General features: G+C 34.9%; 1 protein-coding gene across 6 annotated transcripts in view; it reads right to left on the bottom strand.

Moving 5' to 3' along the window:
• Window positions 1–18788, bottom strand: part of LOC135469621 (uncharacterized) — a 54609-nt gene that overhangs the window by 14312 nt on the left and 21509 nt on the right. For 5 of the 6 annotated variants that reach the window (XM_064748132.1, XM_064748134.1, XM_064748136.1 and 2 more), the window contains one exon: window positions 14796–14897. In XM_064748132.1, coding sequence (XP_064604202.1) covers window positions 14796–14891 — 96 coding nt within the window. In that variant the 5' untranslated portion in view covers window positions 14892–14897. Of the gene's footprint in view, window positions 1–13822; window positions 14109–14795; window positions 14898–18788 lie in introns of those variants that run through there. The other variant, XM_064748137.1, reaches the window with a different exon arrangement.

Here is an 18788-nt window from a genome sequence, read left to right as displayed (position 1 = left end):
TATATAAAATCCTGAATTTCAACAGCAAATAAAAACCTACAGTATAATTCTACTATACACTCGCCAACATCACCACATCGTAACACATGTATCATGTACTTAAAAACTGTCTGATTTCCATTCACTGAAGCCTAAATCTAATCATAAGATCAAATGTGTGACTTTCCTTCAGTTCTTTGTCTATTACAGAGTTAGGCAAATTAAAGTGAGTTTATTGGAGCATTACTCATCAAAGCCACCCACAATCTGAATGGTTGCTCCAATCTGCGTTAAGTGCACTATTCCATTTATATAAATATACAGAGCCTCCAAACAGCCTGTGCAGACTGGTAAATTGTTGGACAAAATGCTTTGATCATGCACTATAGGTACAATATTTGCACAGGAACTATGGAATAGTTTTCAATATAGAGGGTCCAGTGAAAAATATGGAGTGAGTCAAAGTGGCATACAGCTACAGAACTCCACCAGCATCAAAAAAAGACATCCAGGGAATAGCAGAGATAGGGATTAGCCATTCCTCTGTCATTTCCTGAATTCATGGACCATATTTTTGCGAATGATGAACTATCACAGGCTTATGAAACATATGCAAAATTTGACTGATACAAGCAAAATGGTGGAAAAACCATGGACATGTATGTCAGAGAATTTGAAAAGCTGTAGAAACAAAGGACAGGCAGCCTGTCTTCACAGGTGCTAACTATAAGGAATCCACTACACTTTTCTAACAAGGATATGTCCTAAACAGTTTTCGACAAGTAACTGATGACTGATGTATTTGTACTTGAATCTACCTTGTAATATTATCACTTAACGCTCAAAACCTCCCAATGAACTAGACAATGAAGTGAAAATTTTCAAGAAGTGTGCTTCTGAGCTCAAAAATTCTTCAGGAAACTGACTCTGGTAAAACACAAGTGCTTTGTAATGAAAGAACAACTGGCTGGATTATAATGCGTGTAGATTATTACGACTGGCTTGAAACTGGTGCATGTGAATATCAGGCTATAGAGAACGTTGATAAATCTGTTTCAAACAGAAACCCACACAGAGTCAAAGAATTCTCCAGGGACAAGATATAAAAAAAAAAAAGACTTTTCTGAAGTAATCAATACCTTGTCAAGAAGAATGTTCCCAAAACAGATCCCCGGAGAGCAATATTGTCTCGTAAGAAGACAGCTTGTAAGAAAACAAACATCACAGATGCAAAGAGAGGATTTCCAGAATAGGTTTCTACAAACTAAACTCTAAACAACTTTTCTTCTTCAACTGGATGTAAGAATACAGTCAGAATCAGAAAGAATGGAGACCAGCCTTTACAACGAGAAGTTTACAAAAGACATCATCTCCAAATGCAATACCTGTAGCAGACTGATCATACACCTTCAAACCCTGCAGAACTACATGCAATTAAATATAAATCCTCTTGAATAGCTTTGATGCAGATATGGTCATCATTTTGCATAAACACTTTGTTGCCGTCACAACTACATGTACTGGGCAAGAGGGAAGAATATCCCAATGAAAGGGATCACATAGCATAAAACACAACAGTTTAAAAAATATTATTCTAAATATTTAAAAACTGTTAATAATGAAGTTGAATCATTCTAAAGCAGTATATATTATCTGAAACTTGCTACCTTGTATGAAATAATGCACCTGAAAGCATATTTCAGTGAATTATTTGGTACTACATGTATACTCCACAGGAAATCTGGTCTGTTCCTAATAAAAATGCAGAAACTTAAATCAATTTCATTAAAAAATCATAACATACATGTAGAGCATTTCGAATACATATATGTGCTCCTTAGTACAGTACTAATCTTCTGAATCTGGATTGTAAATCATCTTGAAATCGATGTCACCTGAGCAAAAACAGACTTATTCAGCATGATTTTAAATACTTTGGGGAGGTATGAAAGTTTTTAAATCACATTACACAGAATTCCTTTCTTCGTTATAATTTTATAATTTCCTTTTTATTCACAGAACACAGTCCAGTGCACAATAATCTGTTAATTTATATTCTTCCTACAAGCAAGAAATAATTTTAAAAGTTTGTTGTGCATTTTTGGATATGCCTGGAACGTCAGTTTGGGTATTGTTTAATCAGTCTGCAAACATATAGTGGTGAAGCAAGACAGCGATGACTGTGCGGCATTTAATACTGCATGGCACTCATATTTTGAGGTTAATTCTCCTAAGATGATAAAAATTTGCAAATTATAGCATGACCTGACGAAAATCCATTGACATTTTGTCAATTACATCAGCCTGACTGGTTTTACCTGAAAGTAATCTGATTGACTGGTGTTACATTGAAAATTTTATTGTGGTTGCCAGACTGTACCGAGTATTTTTACTTGCACGTCAAGTTCTAACACCCTGACAATATTGAGTATTCAGGGAAACATTTAAGTTGACTGGGACAGGACATTATGACTTTTAGCACTAGACATTGAACTTCGCCTTTCTACATGTTTTATGCATGTCTGACATATTATTGTTTATGGAAATGGAAAATAAGAGTAGCTTCATGGGGTTATTTTTGATAACATTTTTGATAGCGTTGTCTAGGATTGATTATAACAGTAAAATTTTAGTGACCTACTGTCACAGATTTCATATATGAAAACCTACTGAGAACTGGTTTAGAACTCATAGTTTATGAATTCGGTATATCCTGCTGGAATTTCTATGGTTTTACCCGAGTTAGAAACCATTTAGATCTTTATTTCCCACTGAAATAATTCATGTCACTTCGTCATGGTTTGTAAAGTCTGCCATAATGGTAAACGAACATTTCGGATTGGAGGCTTTGGAATCTAAGATTTTGAAAATTACGAAAAGGGCTTATGTGCTATATTGGTATTGTTAGAAAGAGTAGGTTTTATAGCATCTGTGTTCTTGAAATTAATATTTCATATAGCAATATTTGATAGAAATTACAGGTTTTTCTTTATGTTAGCCATATTTGCTTCACCACTGTAGTAAATTACAGGTGGGGCACAGTAAGCGCTGCTCTATGCAAGTCAGCCAATCAAAATGTAGGACTTTTGGCGATTAGCACCGCCCACTCAGTCTGTACACTAATAAAGGGTATCAATCATGGCATCTCACAGATGGGCCTAGAGGTACATAATCCACAGTCAAGAACGAAGACAAAGACAAGAGCAAAGGCAAAGGCAAGATCAACACTAGCTACAGAGGATTAGTTAGAAGATACCACAGATGAAAATTTACAGTTACTGAAGTAAACAGATGCAAGACAGCTCTATGGTCTTGAGACACAGCCTATAGATTGGCCAGCATAGGGAATAAGCACAGAGATTTTCCAGGGATCGCTGATCCTCCCAAGACAACCTGATCTTGATTGACATCAGGCAGAGCTTGTCAATTTGATCTTGTGGGAGATTGTTTTGCTCCCGCGAGCGATTGGCTCAGTCTGGGGGGATGTCAGCAAATCTCCAGCATATTCCGCAGCAGGGATTTACTGTTATACTGAAGGGACTGTGACTAACATTGGGAGGCCCATTTTCTTCACCCACGTCATTTGTTACCAAGGAGGTCACATGGTCTCTAGCTTCCGAACCATCTTACAGAATCAGTTAAAAAGTTACTTCTCCTGTATTGAAAAGTAACTAAGTATTAAGGCTTTTACCTCGAAGTCAATAGAGATTAACTAGTGAAATATAGACAGCAAAGCAGAGCAAAGACTATTCTGTAAGACGGGTCGGAAGTTGGATGTCACCACCCTTTCGTGTCCAAAATAAAAATGGCTGCCCAATGTTAAAGCATTGACGAAAAGGCCACTTTGCCAGGGACCAGTAAGACCTAGTTGTACAAAATAACATCACGAAAGTTCTGCAGAAATAATCAGACTATCTGGAAAGATGAAAATTATACAAAATTATACAAGATCGCTGACAGCGATTCAAAAATAGACATGTTCCTATGCAATAATGCTGTGAGGACCGTTTTCTTCACCCACGCCATTTGTTACTAAGGAGATCACACGGCCTCTAGCTTCTGACCCATCTTACAGAATAGGTTTTTAATGATGTTATTTTGTCCTAACCTGCATAAATCTGGTTTCTGTGAAGACATAACATGTAAAAGGTCGTTTCAAAACAAACACGCATGGTCCCTACTCCAATACGTGCGACACAATTAAACAATTTCGGGGCACAAGTTGTCTCCACTTCACCATCACATGACCCGGCATTCTGGTTCATAATTTGTCAACGCCGGGGTTTCACGATGTCACGTGAAATGAAACTGATTATTGCGTAAATTTAGTCCGACATTGTGGTAAGACAGGTAAACATTTCCTCGAAACACCAAGGATTTATTCTACTGACCCACTGACCTGAACATAAAACTGAAGCTACATTTGGATGCAGACATGATTTACCTGTTCATCGATGCATAAATCTACAAGGTCAGAGTTTAAATACTTAAAATTTAAGGCTGCTGTTAAGGTAGAACAACGAGCGCATCTCAGATTATTGCAGAAGTGTGTGAAGCCGACCTAATAGCTCGGTACGGTAGTACATTGTTAAATCTGCTATAAGCTTCACTCATGGAGCTATATAAATATATAGAGAGCTATGTATTAAAAACACATTTTGAGACTCAGGGAATGCTAAGTACAGGTTCGATGATCTCCAAACTCAAATTTCATGCCCATGGGAGTACAGAAACAAACTCCAGCTTAAGTCATGTTTTTATAACCTTCTTTGTTGAACAAATTGTGCTCGGAAAAGTTCAAACCTCCAGCACTGATTCCAGCTTATTACAAAGGCAGTGAACAGAAACTGCACAGATTATTTATTTATTTGAGTGATTTATTACACTATGATCAAAAATATTTCACTTATACAATGCCGGCCAGCATTGTGGTGGGAGAGATGCTTTTGAACAATGTTTCATCTAACAGACTGCCTGGAGGACTCCTTTACAGAAAATTTGCAAATTTATTTCAAAAAATGCACAGTGTTCTGACAAATAACTGAAGAATATGTAAAGTGCAGTATGTATATAAATTTTGTTGTGACACCAAAATGACATACATTTAAGACAAAAGAGTCACAGCTCTGGTAAAAATAATTGTAACAGCAGATTAAGACATTCATTAAAATCATACAAATACGTGAATTGACAAACTATAGTTGATAGGACTTTCTGTACCAACCGAGCACCAAACAAACAGGCTACATGTATCTAATTTGAACTCATCTGAGAGAATTAAAGAAACCTGATGGATACTTCCTACAAACATGCCTTAGATGCACAATATAATCTTTGTGAGTTTCCATTACAAAGGTAGCCTAAAGTAGCCTGAAATGTAAAAGATTGCATACAGTTAGCCAAAATCTTGATGTAAAGACAAGATACCCATAAGAATGGTGAAACTGGGGCCTGTCTTTCTCCATCTCACTCTTTGTTTATGTCTATCTCTCTGTACGGAATTATGTTTAGACGCTGCCCATTACTACTAGTTATTAGACATAACAGACCAGTCCACAAACCATTTTTGACTCCATGTACATGCACAAAAATAAAAATTATTAAATCTGCCTTCAGAGATACACATACTTCTGCCAATTCTCTGAAGTACTCAACTTTTCAGCTTTTTAAATGCATTGTGGTGGCCAAGTACTTGATTACAAATTCATTTCTAAAGTTTTGAATCATGGACACTGAAGTATTAGGATATACCATAAAAGTGGTTTGAAAAAATTATCATGGGCAAAGTTTTGTTCGCAACATTCACCAAAGGTGTAGCATAATAGCACTTACATGCCTACATATAAGCTTCTAACGATACTACATGTATCTCAGAACAATGTTTTCATGAGCTGATTGGTTGATCAGCCAAGTTAGTTCGATAAATGTTTTGCTGGATTGGTGGAGATCAAAAATTTATGCAACAAAATTTCAAAAGTGTGTCAAGCAACAACTGTCATGAATTTAATGTTTACTACTTAGAACATCTGTAAAAACACCAACAAAAAATGTTCCTTTGGCAGGATCAGGAAGAAGATCAAAGCAATCAACAGACATAACATCTAGCAGCTATCTTAAATATTTTCATACTGCACTAAAAAGAAAACCAACCTACATGGAAGTGTCACCTGAAGATTTCTATGTGAAAAAATGCACGTATAGGCTGAGAAGGGCATGCATTTGTGCAAACATACAAAGTGAGACCTAAACATGCTTTTTTCAAAGTAGAAAATCTTTGAATTTAAATTTTCTTTCCAGAGAAGACCTGGCAAGATAAAAAAATTCTGCAATCAAAGGACCATATGCCATAAAGTTTCAAAAGACATTTGCAAACATTATAAATATCTACTCATTGGTAATTTGAACACTAGGTAGACATATATCATCGCCACATGAACATGTATATGTGAGCTATTGTATGTGGTCAATCTAATCCTTATTGCATACCCATGTTATTGATGAAACCTAATACTTGTTTATTGACTGAATAAAAGTGAACCTGAACACTGTGAGAATAGGAAACAGTTGTGTCATCATCATGACATATAACAACCATAACATTAGTCCAGGAATGAGAAAAACTGATAAATAACTGCAGCATCAGCCCAAGGTCTCTTGATTATGCTTCCTACCAGACAAAACATGTGATCTTCTATTGATAGGGGATTCTCATCCGATCATACTAAAAGTGAACAGCGGCCCTGCTAGCTTAAATGGTTAAAGTTTTATCTTGCTGGAACGATAAGACCTAGGACTGGTCATGTCTTTCAGCCAGGAGGTTTGTCAGGTACCTCACAAAGGTATGTACTTTCCTCCTCATCATCTTCCAATGGATCTACTCATCAGACCATCCTCTACTGGTTAATCTATTTATCAGTTAATCCTCCACTGAGGAATCGAATGGTCTGATGAGTAGATCCAAAGGTATGTACTTTCCTCCTCATCATCTTCCAATGGATCTACTCATCAGACCATCCTCTACTGGTTAATCTATTTATCAGTTAATCCTCCACTGAGGAATCGACTCATCAAATAATCCTCCACCAATTAATCTACTTATCCCTTACTCATCCTCATTAATGTACTCATCACATCATCTTCCACTGCTGAATCTCCTCATCCGATCATCCTCTTCAATCAATCAACACATCTGGTCATCCTCAACTGCTGAATCTACTTATCATATCACCCTTCACTGATGAATCTACTCATCACACCATTCTCTTCAGATTATTTCAATCATCAGATCATCCTCTTCAGATTAATCTACTCATCAGATCATCCTCTTCAGATTAATCCATTCATCAGATCATCCTCTTCAGATTATTTCAATCATCAGATCATCCTCTTCATATTAATCTACTCATCAGATCATCCTCTTCAGATTAATCTACTCATCAGATCATCCTCTTCAGATTAATCTATTCATCAGATCATCCTCTTCAGATTATTTCAATCATCAGATCATCCTCTTCAGATTATTTCAATCATCAGATCATCCTCTTCAGATTAATCTACTCATCAGATCATCCTCTTCAGATTAATCCATTCATCAGATCATCCTCTTCAGATTATTTCAATCATCAGATCATCCTCTTCATATTAATCTACTCATCAGATCATCCTCTTCAGATTAATCTACTCATCAGATCATCCTCTTCAGATTAATCTATTCATCAGATCATCCTCTTCAGATTATTTCAATCATCAGATCATCCTCTTCAGATTATTTCAATCATCAGATCATCCTCATCAGATTAATCCACTCATCAGATCATCCTCTTCAGATTAATCTATTCATCAGATCATCCTCTTCAGATTAATCCACTCATCAGATCATCCTCTTCAGATTAATCCACTCATCAGATCATCCTCTTCAGATTAATCTACTCATCAGATCATCCTCTTCAGATTAATCTATTCATCAGATCATCCTCTTCAGATTATTTCAATCATCAGATCATCCTCTTCAGATTATTTCAATCATCAGATCATCCTCTTCAGATTAATCCACTCATCAGATCATCCTCTTCAGATTAATCCACTCATCAGATCATCCTCTTCAGATTAATCCACTCATCAGATCATCCTCTTCAGATTATTTCAATCATCAGATCATCCTCTTCAGATTAATCCACTCATCAGATCATCCTCTTCAGATTAATCTACTCATCAGATCATCCTCTTCAGATTAATCTATTCATCAGATCATCCTCTTCAGATTAATCCAATCATCAGATCATCCTCTTCAGATTATTTCAATCATCAGATCATCCTCTTCAGATTAATCCACTCATCAGATCATCCTCTTCAGATTAATCCACTCATCAGATCATCCTCTTCAGATTAATCTATTCATCAGATCATCCTCTTCAGATTATTTCAATCATCAGATCATCCTCTTCAGATTATTTCAATCATCAGATCATCCTCTTCAGATTAATCCACTCATCAGATCATCCTCTTCAGATTAATCTATTCATCAGATCATCCTCTTCAGATTAATCCACTCATCAGATCATCCTCTTCAGATTAATCTACTCATCAGATCATCCTCTTCAGATTAATCTATTCATCAGATCATCCTCTTCAGATTATTTCAATCATCAGATCATCCTCTTCAGATTATTTCAATCATCAGATCATCCTCTTCAGATTAATCCACTCATCAGATCATCCTCTTCAGATTAATCTATTCATCAGATCATCCTCTTCAGATTAATCTACTCATCAGATCATCCTCTTCAGATTATTTCAATCATCAGATCATCCTCTTCAGATTATTTCAATCATCAGATCATCCTCTTCAGATTAATCCACTCATCAGATCATCCTCTTCAGATTAATCCACTCATCAGATCATCCTCTTCAGATTAATCCACTCATCAGATCATCCTCTTCAGATTATTTCAATCATCAGATCATCCTCTTCAGATTAATCCACTCATCAGATCATCCTCTTCAGATTAATCTACTCATCAGATCATCCTCTTCAGATTAATCTATTCATCAGATCATCCTCTTCAGATTAATCCAATCATCAGATCATCCTCTTCAGATTATTTCAATCATCAGATCATCCTCTTCAGATTATTTCAATCATCAGATCATCCTCTTCAGATTAATCCACTCATCAGATCATCCTCTTCAGATTAATCTATTCATCAGATCATCCTCTTCAGATTAATCCACTCATCAGATCATCCTCTTCAGATTAATCCACTCATCAGATCATCCTCTTCAGATTAATCTATTCATCAGATCATCCTCTTCAGATTAATCCACTCATCAGATCATCCTCTTCAGATAAACCTACTCCGACGACTATTCTCCATTGGCGAATCTACTGATCAGTGAACCCTGCTCAAATTAATCTACTCATCAGATCCTCTTCCACTCATGAATATACTCATTATGTCATCCTTCACTGATGAAGCTACTCATCAGATCAACGACCCATGATGAATCTACTCATTACATGGTCATCCACTGATGAATCTACTCATTACATCATCAACACGTGCAAAAAGGAGTTCTTTCTGGACGGAGGTTGAACAAAATGTATGGATCAGATCCTCTTCCACTTATAAATACATGTATACTCATCATGTCATCCTTCACTGATGAATCTACTCATCACGCCATTCTCCACTGATGAATCTACTCATCAGATCAACCACCACTGACAAATCTACTCGTCAGATCACCCACAACTGATGAATCTACTCATCACAATGTCTTCCTCAGATTAACCTACTCTTTACATCCACCTCCACTGATGGGTTTGTTCATCAGGCCATCCACCTCTTCCTGCATTGATGAATATACACATCAGATCATACTCCATCGATGAATCTACTCATCACACCATCCTCCACAGATGAATTTACTCATCAGATCATCCTCCACTGATGAATCTACTCATCAAACCATCCTCCACAGATCATCCCCCAAAGATGAACCTACTCATCACATCAGCCTCCACTGATGAATCTACTCATCAGGCCATTCATCTCTGATGAATCTACTCATCGCATCATCCCCCTATGATGAACCTACTCATCACATCAGCCTCCACTGATGAATCTACTCATCAAGCCATTCATCTCTGATGAATCTACTCATTGCATCATCCTCCACTGATGAATCTGCTCATCACATCATCCTCCACTGATGAATCTACTCATTACATGGTCATCCACTGATGAATCTACTCATAAGAGCATTATCCACTGATGAACCTACCCATTACATCATCCACCACAGATGAATATGCTCATCACATCACCCTATACTGATGAATCTACTCGTTATGCACCACAGAATATTCTTCCCATCACATCCTCCTACACCAATGAGTCTACTCATCAGACCATCTTCCACTGAATAAAGTACTCATCAGATCATACTCATCAAGCCATCCAGTAATATAATGGTGCCAAAAGACAAGCGGTCCAACAAGCACACGAAAAAAAAAAGACATGAATATACACTAAAATTATATTGGCCATTCAGGTTTACACTGATCAACAAGTGCACAAAGGAGTTCTTTCTGGATGAAGGTTGAACAGAAAAATGTATGGACAATGCATGTATCTTAAGCTTATCAGATTTGATTGTCTCCAATGCCAATGCTATTCAAGCAGTCAGGTAAGCACAATTTCTGCAGTGTGTTGGCATTTAAAATGGTGTACGTAACTAGGCCACTGAGCTGTACATTCTTTGAAAAGTATGTATGGATGATCAGTATCCTTGTACCAATAGGGAAAATTCACAGTGATGCTGTTTATTCAATCTGATGATCCACAGCACGGCATAAATATTTGCATGTTAAATATTGCTTACACATATAAAGAAATTTTTAATCTCTGTAAAGGGTTAATGAAACAAGTTGAAAGTTTCTAGGAAAAAGTGTCACTATTGTTCAGCAAAGCTGAGCAGAGAACACGTTTTCAAAAAATGTGCAAGCTTTTCCCAACTATAACCTGAGTACATATGAAATTTACAAATAAATTGGTACACAACTGAAACAAGGGTTATGTTATTTGTTAAAATAAAATAGAACATTAAGCAATTTTGTAAATATTCACAATAGTACACTATTTATTAAAATTCTGAAGTTACTATAATTGTTTTGATATTTTTAGAACAGTCAAATATCAGTGTGTTTTTAGGTCATATTATTCATATTTTTCTATAATAATTGTTACACTTCTTATTTTTTCTAAGTTCACTCTACTACTTTCCTAGTATTATTGAAGCTAAAATTATTTTTTACTTCTTAAAATGTTAAAGACCTGACTTTTTTGTGCAATAAAATTGACGCTTAAAGATGAAAATGAACTTCATTATTGCTTAATGTTTTATTTTATGATCTGAAAATGAGGGTATCTGCTTAAAGATAGCTATTTTGATTGAATAAAAGATAGGCAGAAGAATAAATTTGTATCCGATGACTGCTAAGAATAATTGGGTCTCTTAGATTGCAGGAATTTTTGTACTTGCCCAGGTAAGAAATATACCAGAAGGTAGAAGGTTGGACACTGGGCCACCACCTATATGTAACAACTACATTTACCTTTAATACAGGCCATATACGTCTATAAGTTTTAATACAGGCCAATCAAAAAAAAAAAAAAAAAACATTTTAGCGGCAAAATTATCCTGAATAATTTCATTATTACTTAATATTGAAAAGGGACAGATATGTGAAGAATTTATACAGAAATGGTGATTCACACAAAAATGTTGTAAGTTATTCGTGGTATTAAGTGGGCAATTTCATTCATGGGTGCTGTTGCCTCTAATATTTTTTTTTTTTTTTATTTGGCCTCACCTTTACCAAAAGAAAACATAACTAATACCAATAACATCTGCCATTTTAAACTAATTCAAAATAAACTTTTAACATTAGTAATTACATATATCACATTGATACTAATATAATGGCATATAATATCCCATTAATCATACATTTACTCTATACATGTCTATAAGTGTTAATATTTTTGTTATGTATACATGAAAGTATATTTTTGGGTATATTTTTCCTCTTTCCTTGTTTATCTTAGTATTTCTTCTTTTTTATCATATTTTCTGTGTTGTTTATTGATAATGACATCGGTTATTAAGGATTTCCTTACTGTTTTATATTTTTAACAATGTGAGCAAAAGCATATGTGCATTGTACTTATATAATAATGTACAATGTTATTTCTGTTGTTTATTAATGTAAAAGTGGCATAATATCTATATACACGTAACAGCAAATTCACACATTAAAAAAAGCAAATTGAGCAAGGAGTGTACATAAACATGTACACACAAGCAATACAGGAGAACCCAGGTTGAACCATTACAACATTTTAGTTCTGTATTTGGTTGCGAAAATTTGGTACACAAATAGGATTAATGACATGTGAAAGATTCCACAAGCTGAGGTCAAGAATATAAATTTCAGATTGTGTACATATATGTGGGCAAAATGCCTTTGTCAAATCAAAAAACTCTTTTGTTATCTACATGTATTGTCTTACATGTGTGTTAGAGGATTAATATTTGCTCATGAATGTAATAAGATAAATTTGGTAAAATAATACATATCAGTTGTTCGGTTACATTCGCAAGTCTCCTCTGGGATCCCCTATATCAGCTCTGTGAACAATATTCAACAAGACAATTTAATGGTTTACCTCCAGTGTTACCTTAATATCTTGCGTTCATTTTAAGCAGCCACACACATCCTTTAATTGTCACAAACGTGCCACTCTCACCGGTGATATTAAGGTGAGAATTCATGTAGAAGACACCCCAGGATGAAACCAGATGTGGTAAGGTTGTTTAGGGTGTGCTTATGCACACATTTTGAGGTTAAAACCGATAGCTATGATGAAAGATTATGTTATATGTTAGGTTATTGTGTATCATTATGTTCCTTCCATCTTTTGCTTTAAAGCTACGTTCACACTATGCCGGAAAAGACTGAATTTCGTATGAATTATGTGGAAAATGGATCCAAAAAAAAATGGAAAATGGTGCTAAACGTATAGCTGTTCACATGAAACGTGACCTATTTTGTGCCCAATAAGGAATTCAGACAGATGGCTTGCACTCCCATTTTATTCTGTCGAGGAAAGAAAATTGTGATCGAATTTTACTTCTGACTAATCAGCACTGACAATGTTGACCTACAAAATAACTTCACTCTAACCATGGCATCAGGCAACGAGTGAGTTAAACTGCTGATTGCTGAAGTTGAGAACAATAAACTTCTGCACAACCAGTATGAAAAGGGTGATGTTGTGAAAAAGAAATGCATGATTTTTGGTTTAGCACGATGGAGTACCCATGATATTTATTAGATAAAACCATATGGTATATTTCACGTTGAAAAAAAAATAGATAGAATTAAATCTAGCTTGCTCACTGGTTGTATTCATGAACTGCTGCATTATCGATCAGCTATAGTGTTCCATACGATACACGTAGGCCTAAGCAAGTAACCCATGTCATGCCCGAAATTTGACTGTGAATGCAACCTACCAAAAACATAATCGTCCCCGAAAATCAGTTCGGACAATGGAGAGACTTTCCGGGTTAGTGTGAACATAGTTTTACATGGTAACAATTAGCTTTAAAGCTGTAAAAATTAATATTAAAAGTGACATTCACATGTGATTAGGTCATGTTTTTAAGCATTTGTTTGCTCTTAGTTAAAGCAGCATACATGCTGGTCTTCATAACTTAAACATGCCCTTGGAGTAAACATGAACATTTAAGTACAAGTTGATGTATGTCTTTGTACCCTATTTAGTATCCAGTTAAAACTTGGTCAACCAGCTTCTCTCTGTGAGGTCCCCAGTGGATCTATAAAAGCCCAGCTCTAATAATGTGAGAATTAAGTCAAATGAAGTCAAAGTTAAATTAGGTGTAAATCTAGAGTTGAGTCATGATAGTTACATATACCCTAATTCCTCAACCGTTTCGCATGTGAAAGAGCAACTTTCAGTGCCATTTAGGCACAAAACTACATTTTTTGGCGAATTTCGGAGCTTCACAAAAGCGTCATTTCATAAGTATACACAGAAAAACTCCTTAAGAACATGTTTGAATAAACACCTTGCAAACATACAAAAGGGTTGAAGAATTACAGTACATCTAATTCATCAGAGTTAAAAGTTGCTTGTTAACAGTGACCTAGGGCCCTGTCCTATCTATGATTACTGTTCAGATGATGAGAAGAGAAAAGACGTCTCCAACTTTGGCCTTTGTCCTTTCTTCTATTGAGCTAGCCTCTCCTGTTGATCACAATCAAGCTACTGTGTGTACCCTTCATAAAAGGCTTGGCTATCAATATTGTGACATGCTTGACAGCTAAGAACACTTTTCATGCTGTAATAAATATTGATATTAGTAAAATACTATTTAAATATAATTAAAACACCTTAAAAACATGATTTACTTCCTAAAAACAATGCCATAATTAATGTATCTTCATTTTAATGGTATAGGTAAAGATAACTGGTCTTATAATGATGTGTGCATATAGAAATGAAACAATGTATTTCTGGTCAATTGTGATACAAAATGTGTAAATATACACATATATCTGTACCCATAAAACTTACAAAAAAAAGAGCTGATTTGCCAAGATTTAAAAAAGATGTTTACTTTTACGTTATTGAAAAGACACTATCAAATATTTTTTAAAAGTATTAATTTGAGAAGTATATTAAAAAAAAATTTCTTTTAAATAAAAAATTGAGTGTTGTATATACCTGTTTCATGTATTTGGCTGGAATGAGTCTGCTCAAGTCAGCTAAACAGTTGTTTATCCGATCCCGCCGCCTTTTCTCAATAATTCGATGGGACATTGGGTCCTGCAAACAGAAGTAGTGACACAGACATTACCCGAGTTGCTTGTCAGAATGCATAAAACTGAGTTTGAACTCCACTACACAGTGCTTTACTTATATTCCAAAAACAATGACACCATCTAGTCACATTATGCTCACCCTGGGCACCCTACTAGTCCTTGTAGAGAATGTCCTATGTCCCTAAGCATTTTCTCAATGTTATTATTATTATTTTAGGCCCTAATACTCCATTGTTTCCTTTACAGTACTTCCTATTTACCAAAGTAACTCTGAAGATTAGGGTTTTAAGGAAACTGAAGAAATTTATGCCAAATATAAAAATTCATTTCTGAGGCATATTTTATATCTTTTCTTGGCCCTCCAATTTATGATTATTTTCCTTCAATTTGAACTAACTGGGAACAAGCTTACCTTGCACCCCAACAGTATTGTTCTGATAGCTATCACGACTGTGCCCAGTTTCACAAAGCAGCATAAAACATTTTTTTTTAAAGTGGATTTGTGGTATGATATTTTGTACATCACTATTACAATACCAATGTCCTGTATGTACGATTATTGTACCTGGGCCAGAAACAGGGCCCAGGCTTATTAATTTTTGGACTGACTACTGGGACCTTAGGAAAATGGTAATTTAATAAAGCTTTTTTTCCCATACATCCTAAACTGTTCATCAGGAAGTAAATTGTTTCATATATCGTTTAACAACAAAAATTTTATCATGTATTTCAGTCCAAGAAAATGTCTGCTTCAGTTGTTCTTCAGATTATTAAGTACCTTGCTGACAGGCTAAAATACTAGCTACATGAAGATAAAACTTCATGCCAGCAAATCTGCCAGTATGGTCTCCTGTCACATGCAATCACATCTGTATCTGAATAATGGCTACAATATTTAAAAACAGGTCAAAATTGTTTTAAATTTTGTTAAGTCTTAATTTGTAAGGACCAATGAAGACAACTACAGGTTAAATGATGTACATGTCCAAAAAAAAAAGAAGAAAACAAAAAAAAAAAAGAAGAAGAAAATAGTCTGACAAGTCTGTATGCATTTAAGTGTAATAAACAATCAAAATATATATAAATGAATGATGATGGCTTTACGCAACATCAACAGAATTTTAGCCATATCATGATGGAAAATATATATATAAATACATGTACGTACCTTCTCTATACAATACTGTACATGTACATATCAAGTAAATTGCAAAGAACATACATGTAAACTTTGACCTAAATTGCACACCAATTAGACATTTATTAGACATATATGTACTATAATCACAAAATAATTATTATATCACCAGAAATTTCTTAAAATGTATTCACAAAAGTTTACAAAATTTAGTTAAAAACAACCTCTCCGTATACATGTACATGTAAAATGTACATGTACATGTATATGGCTGAGTTAGTCAGGTATTTTTTTCATGGTTTTCAATCTAAATTCTTTACGAGGAAGATCTATAAGAATATCTACAAGAAGTTGAGATCAGAGTTGCTGGAGATTATGTAAAACATGGTCTGACAACCTGGGGCACTCAGGCAGATACTGTAGACTGAATCTGAATTCAAAGGCTGCATTTTTTCTCACGTTTTATCACACAAGTCAACAACAATGTGAAACGTCATTTCAAACATTTACACAATGTTGATGCGAGGCCAGTCTTTTCAATGTTGTTTTATCGGGGACTTACTCTCTAAAGACTTCCAAACAAATGACGTGGACTTCAAATTCTCTTAGAATGCTCTACATGCATTCAACGTATTAATCAATCCCTGTGTCAAAATAGCACACAAATGACTACCATAGAGAGTTTCATGTTTACATACCAAACATCCTTAGGCCAAAGATCCCAAAATGTGGCCTTTGAACTCCTCACTCCTTCACCTACATACACATGTAGGGCTACATATACCTCTAATTACAATGTTAATGTACTGTTAAGAAGTGCATTAGTCACATGTACGAGGATCTTACTTGTAGATTAAGCTTTCAAGCAATATATGAATAAAAACACCTCAAATGATAGTGACAAATATACTTCTACATGTACATTAACAACAAAAATATACTGCAAGAAGTAGCTAATGATTAAATATTCATGCTGTACATGTTCCAAAATAGTACCTACTTAAATGCATTTTTAGAAAAGCAAGTCTTAAATATCACTTTTTCATGTTGAAACTTTTTCCAGCGAGATACTTGTATGATTCCACCTTCCAAACAACCCGGAACACACTTTTCTAAGTTGAATAGAACTCTCACAGTCTGGCAAATGAGTATCTTATATGTATGGTAATATTCAAAGTTTTAGGTCAAGAGTAGGGAAGATTATAGTTTACATGTATATGGACACATACTCAAATTCTCAACAGTCAGCATAAATCCCCAGCATAATACTCATTAACAGTATTAGGTATTACTAGCAACTGAGGCTTGTGGTAATTCACAAGAAGATATTATAATGACAATTTTTACATAATAAGTGTTGATTATATGTATATTAGAACACTTCCACACTATAAGCCAAGTCAGTCTGCAAGAGTCCATGATGTATGTATCATTGTTAATATCCTATAAACAATTACTTGACCACACAATTACCTTAAGATAAATCAAAACAAGTCATGCCTCTACCCACTTAAAATTTTTCAAAGTAATTCAATACTCTGAGCTACAGGCAGGACACAAACTAGATTTGGAGTTCCTAAAAGATGAAGAAGATAAACTTTTTAAATAGACAACACTTGGTTGTGAATCCTTCTTATATCAATATATATGTACATGTATCCCTGCCTGCAGAATTTGACACTGCAGTTTTAAAACTCAAAAATGTATGCCCAGGCAATTCCAAATGGAAAGATTAACCTAGTGTACATGTATATAAAAGTAGGGCTGTTACTGGTGTACAGTCTCCACTGAAATCTCCCAGAGAGATCAACCAACTTAAAGATTACTGTTACAGTGCATTGGAGTCACTAATATGGTGCTCTTATATGTTACGACACTAAAACTAAGTACCAGTTTTCTGGTACAAATGGCCTACAGTAGTAAAATTCATGACCAACAAGAATCAGGAAATACTAGAACAGATATATTTTCCTTCTTGACTGAAAGACATGCATGGGTTTTGGCAGATATGAATCTGCATTCCCATTGGCATGTGCTTTAATAGACACTTGCAAAAGAGTCCAGAATGTCCCACAAAGCATTTTTCAAGTATGCAGACAAAGCCATTATCTGATTTCTTTAGATAAGGAAATTCTTTAGAATATTTTGTGTGTATGTATACAGGTCTAATGTAACAAAGAATTTTGAAGAAATCAAAAATAGAGTAAACACTACAGAAAAAGAAAAATCATAGCTTTGAAAATTTCTTGGGTATTGACCAAAAATTCAGTTAGATGCATATGTCATACATCTCACAGTTCTGGGCAGACCTAAAACATGATCATGCAAAAAGACACACTGATTTGAGGGATGGAGAAGTATAATGATTATTATGTAGCAGGATTTAAGAAAGCAGGATTTGAGAAATAAATTTAAACGTAGAGAAGTTTTCATATATTGATGTTTTAATGAATTTTAACAGAAGTTATCTGAGACCGTACTAGTTAATTTATGAAGTCAATGTTTGTCAGTACAGTGTCTATTTATTCTTGTAGGAAGCTTTAAACTGACGTTATTTGTTTCATGGACGAGAGATGTTGTTGTTGTATCAGCAGTTCTACATATTTGGGATTTTCAGTATTTTTCAGGGGAGAGAATCCCAATTGGTTTATTCATTTAATAAGCTTTGCTCAGCACTTTAAATATTGAACAGGATTACAGTGAAAGAATGGTGTCACACTCATAGGTACCTGTATACTTGAGGAGAAGACATCATAA

Source organism: Liolophura sinensis, chromosome 7 (genome assembly GCF_032854445.1).
Source record: "Liolophura sinensis isolate JHLJ2023 chromosome 7, CUHK_Ljap_v2, whole genome shotgun sequence".
Classification (NCBI taxonomy): Eukaryota; Metazoa; Mollusca; class Polyplacophora; order Chitonida; family Chitonidae; genus Liolophura; species Liolophura sinensis.
This window is presented reverse-complemented; position numbering and strand designations above follow the sequence as displayed.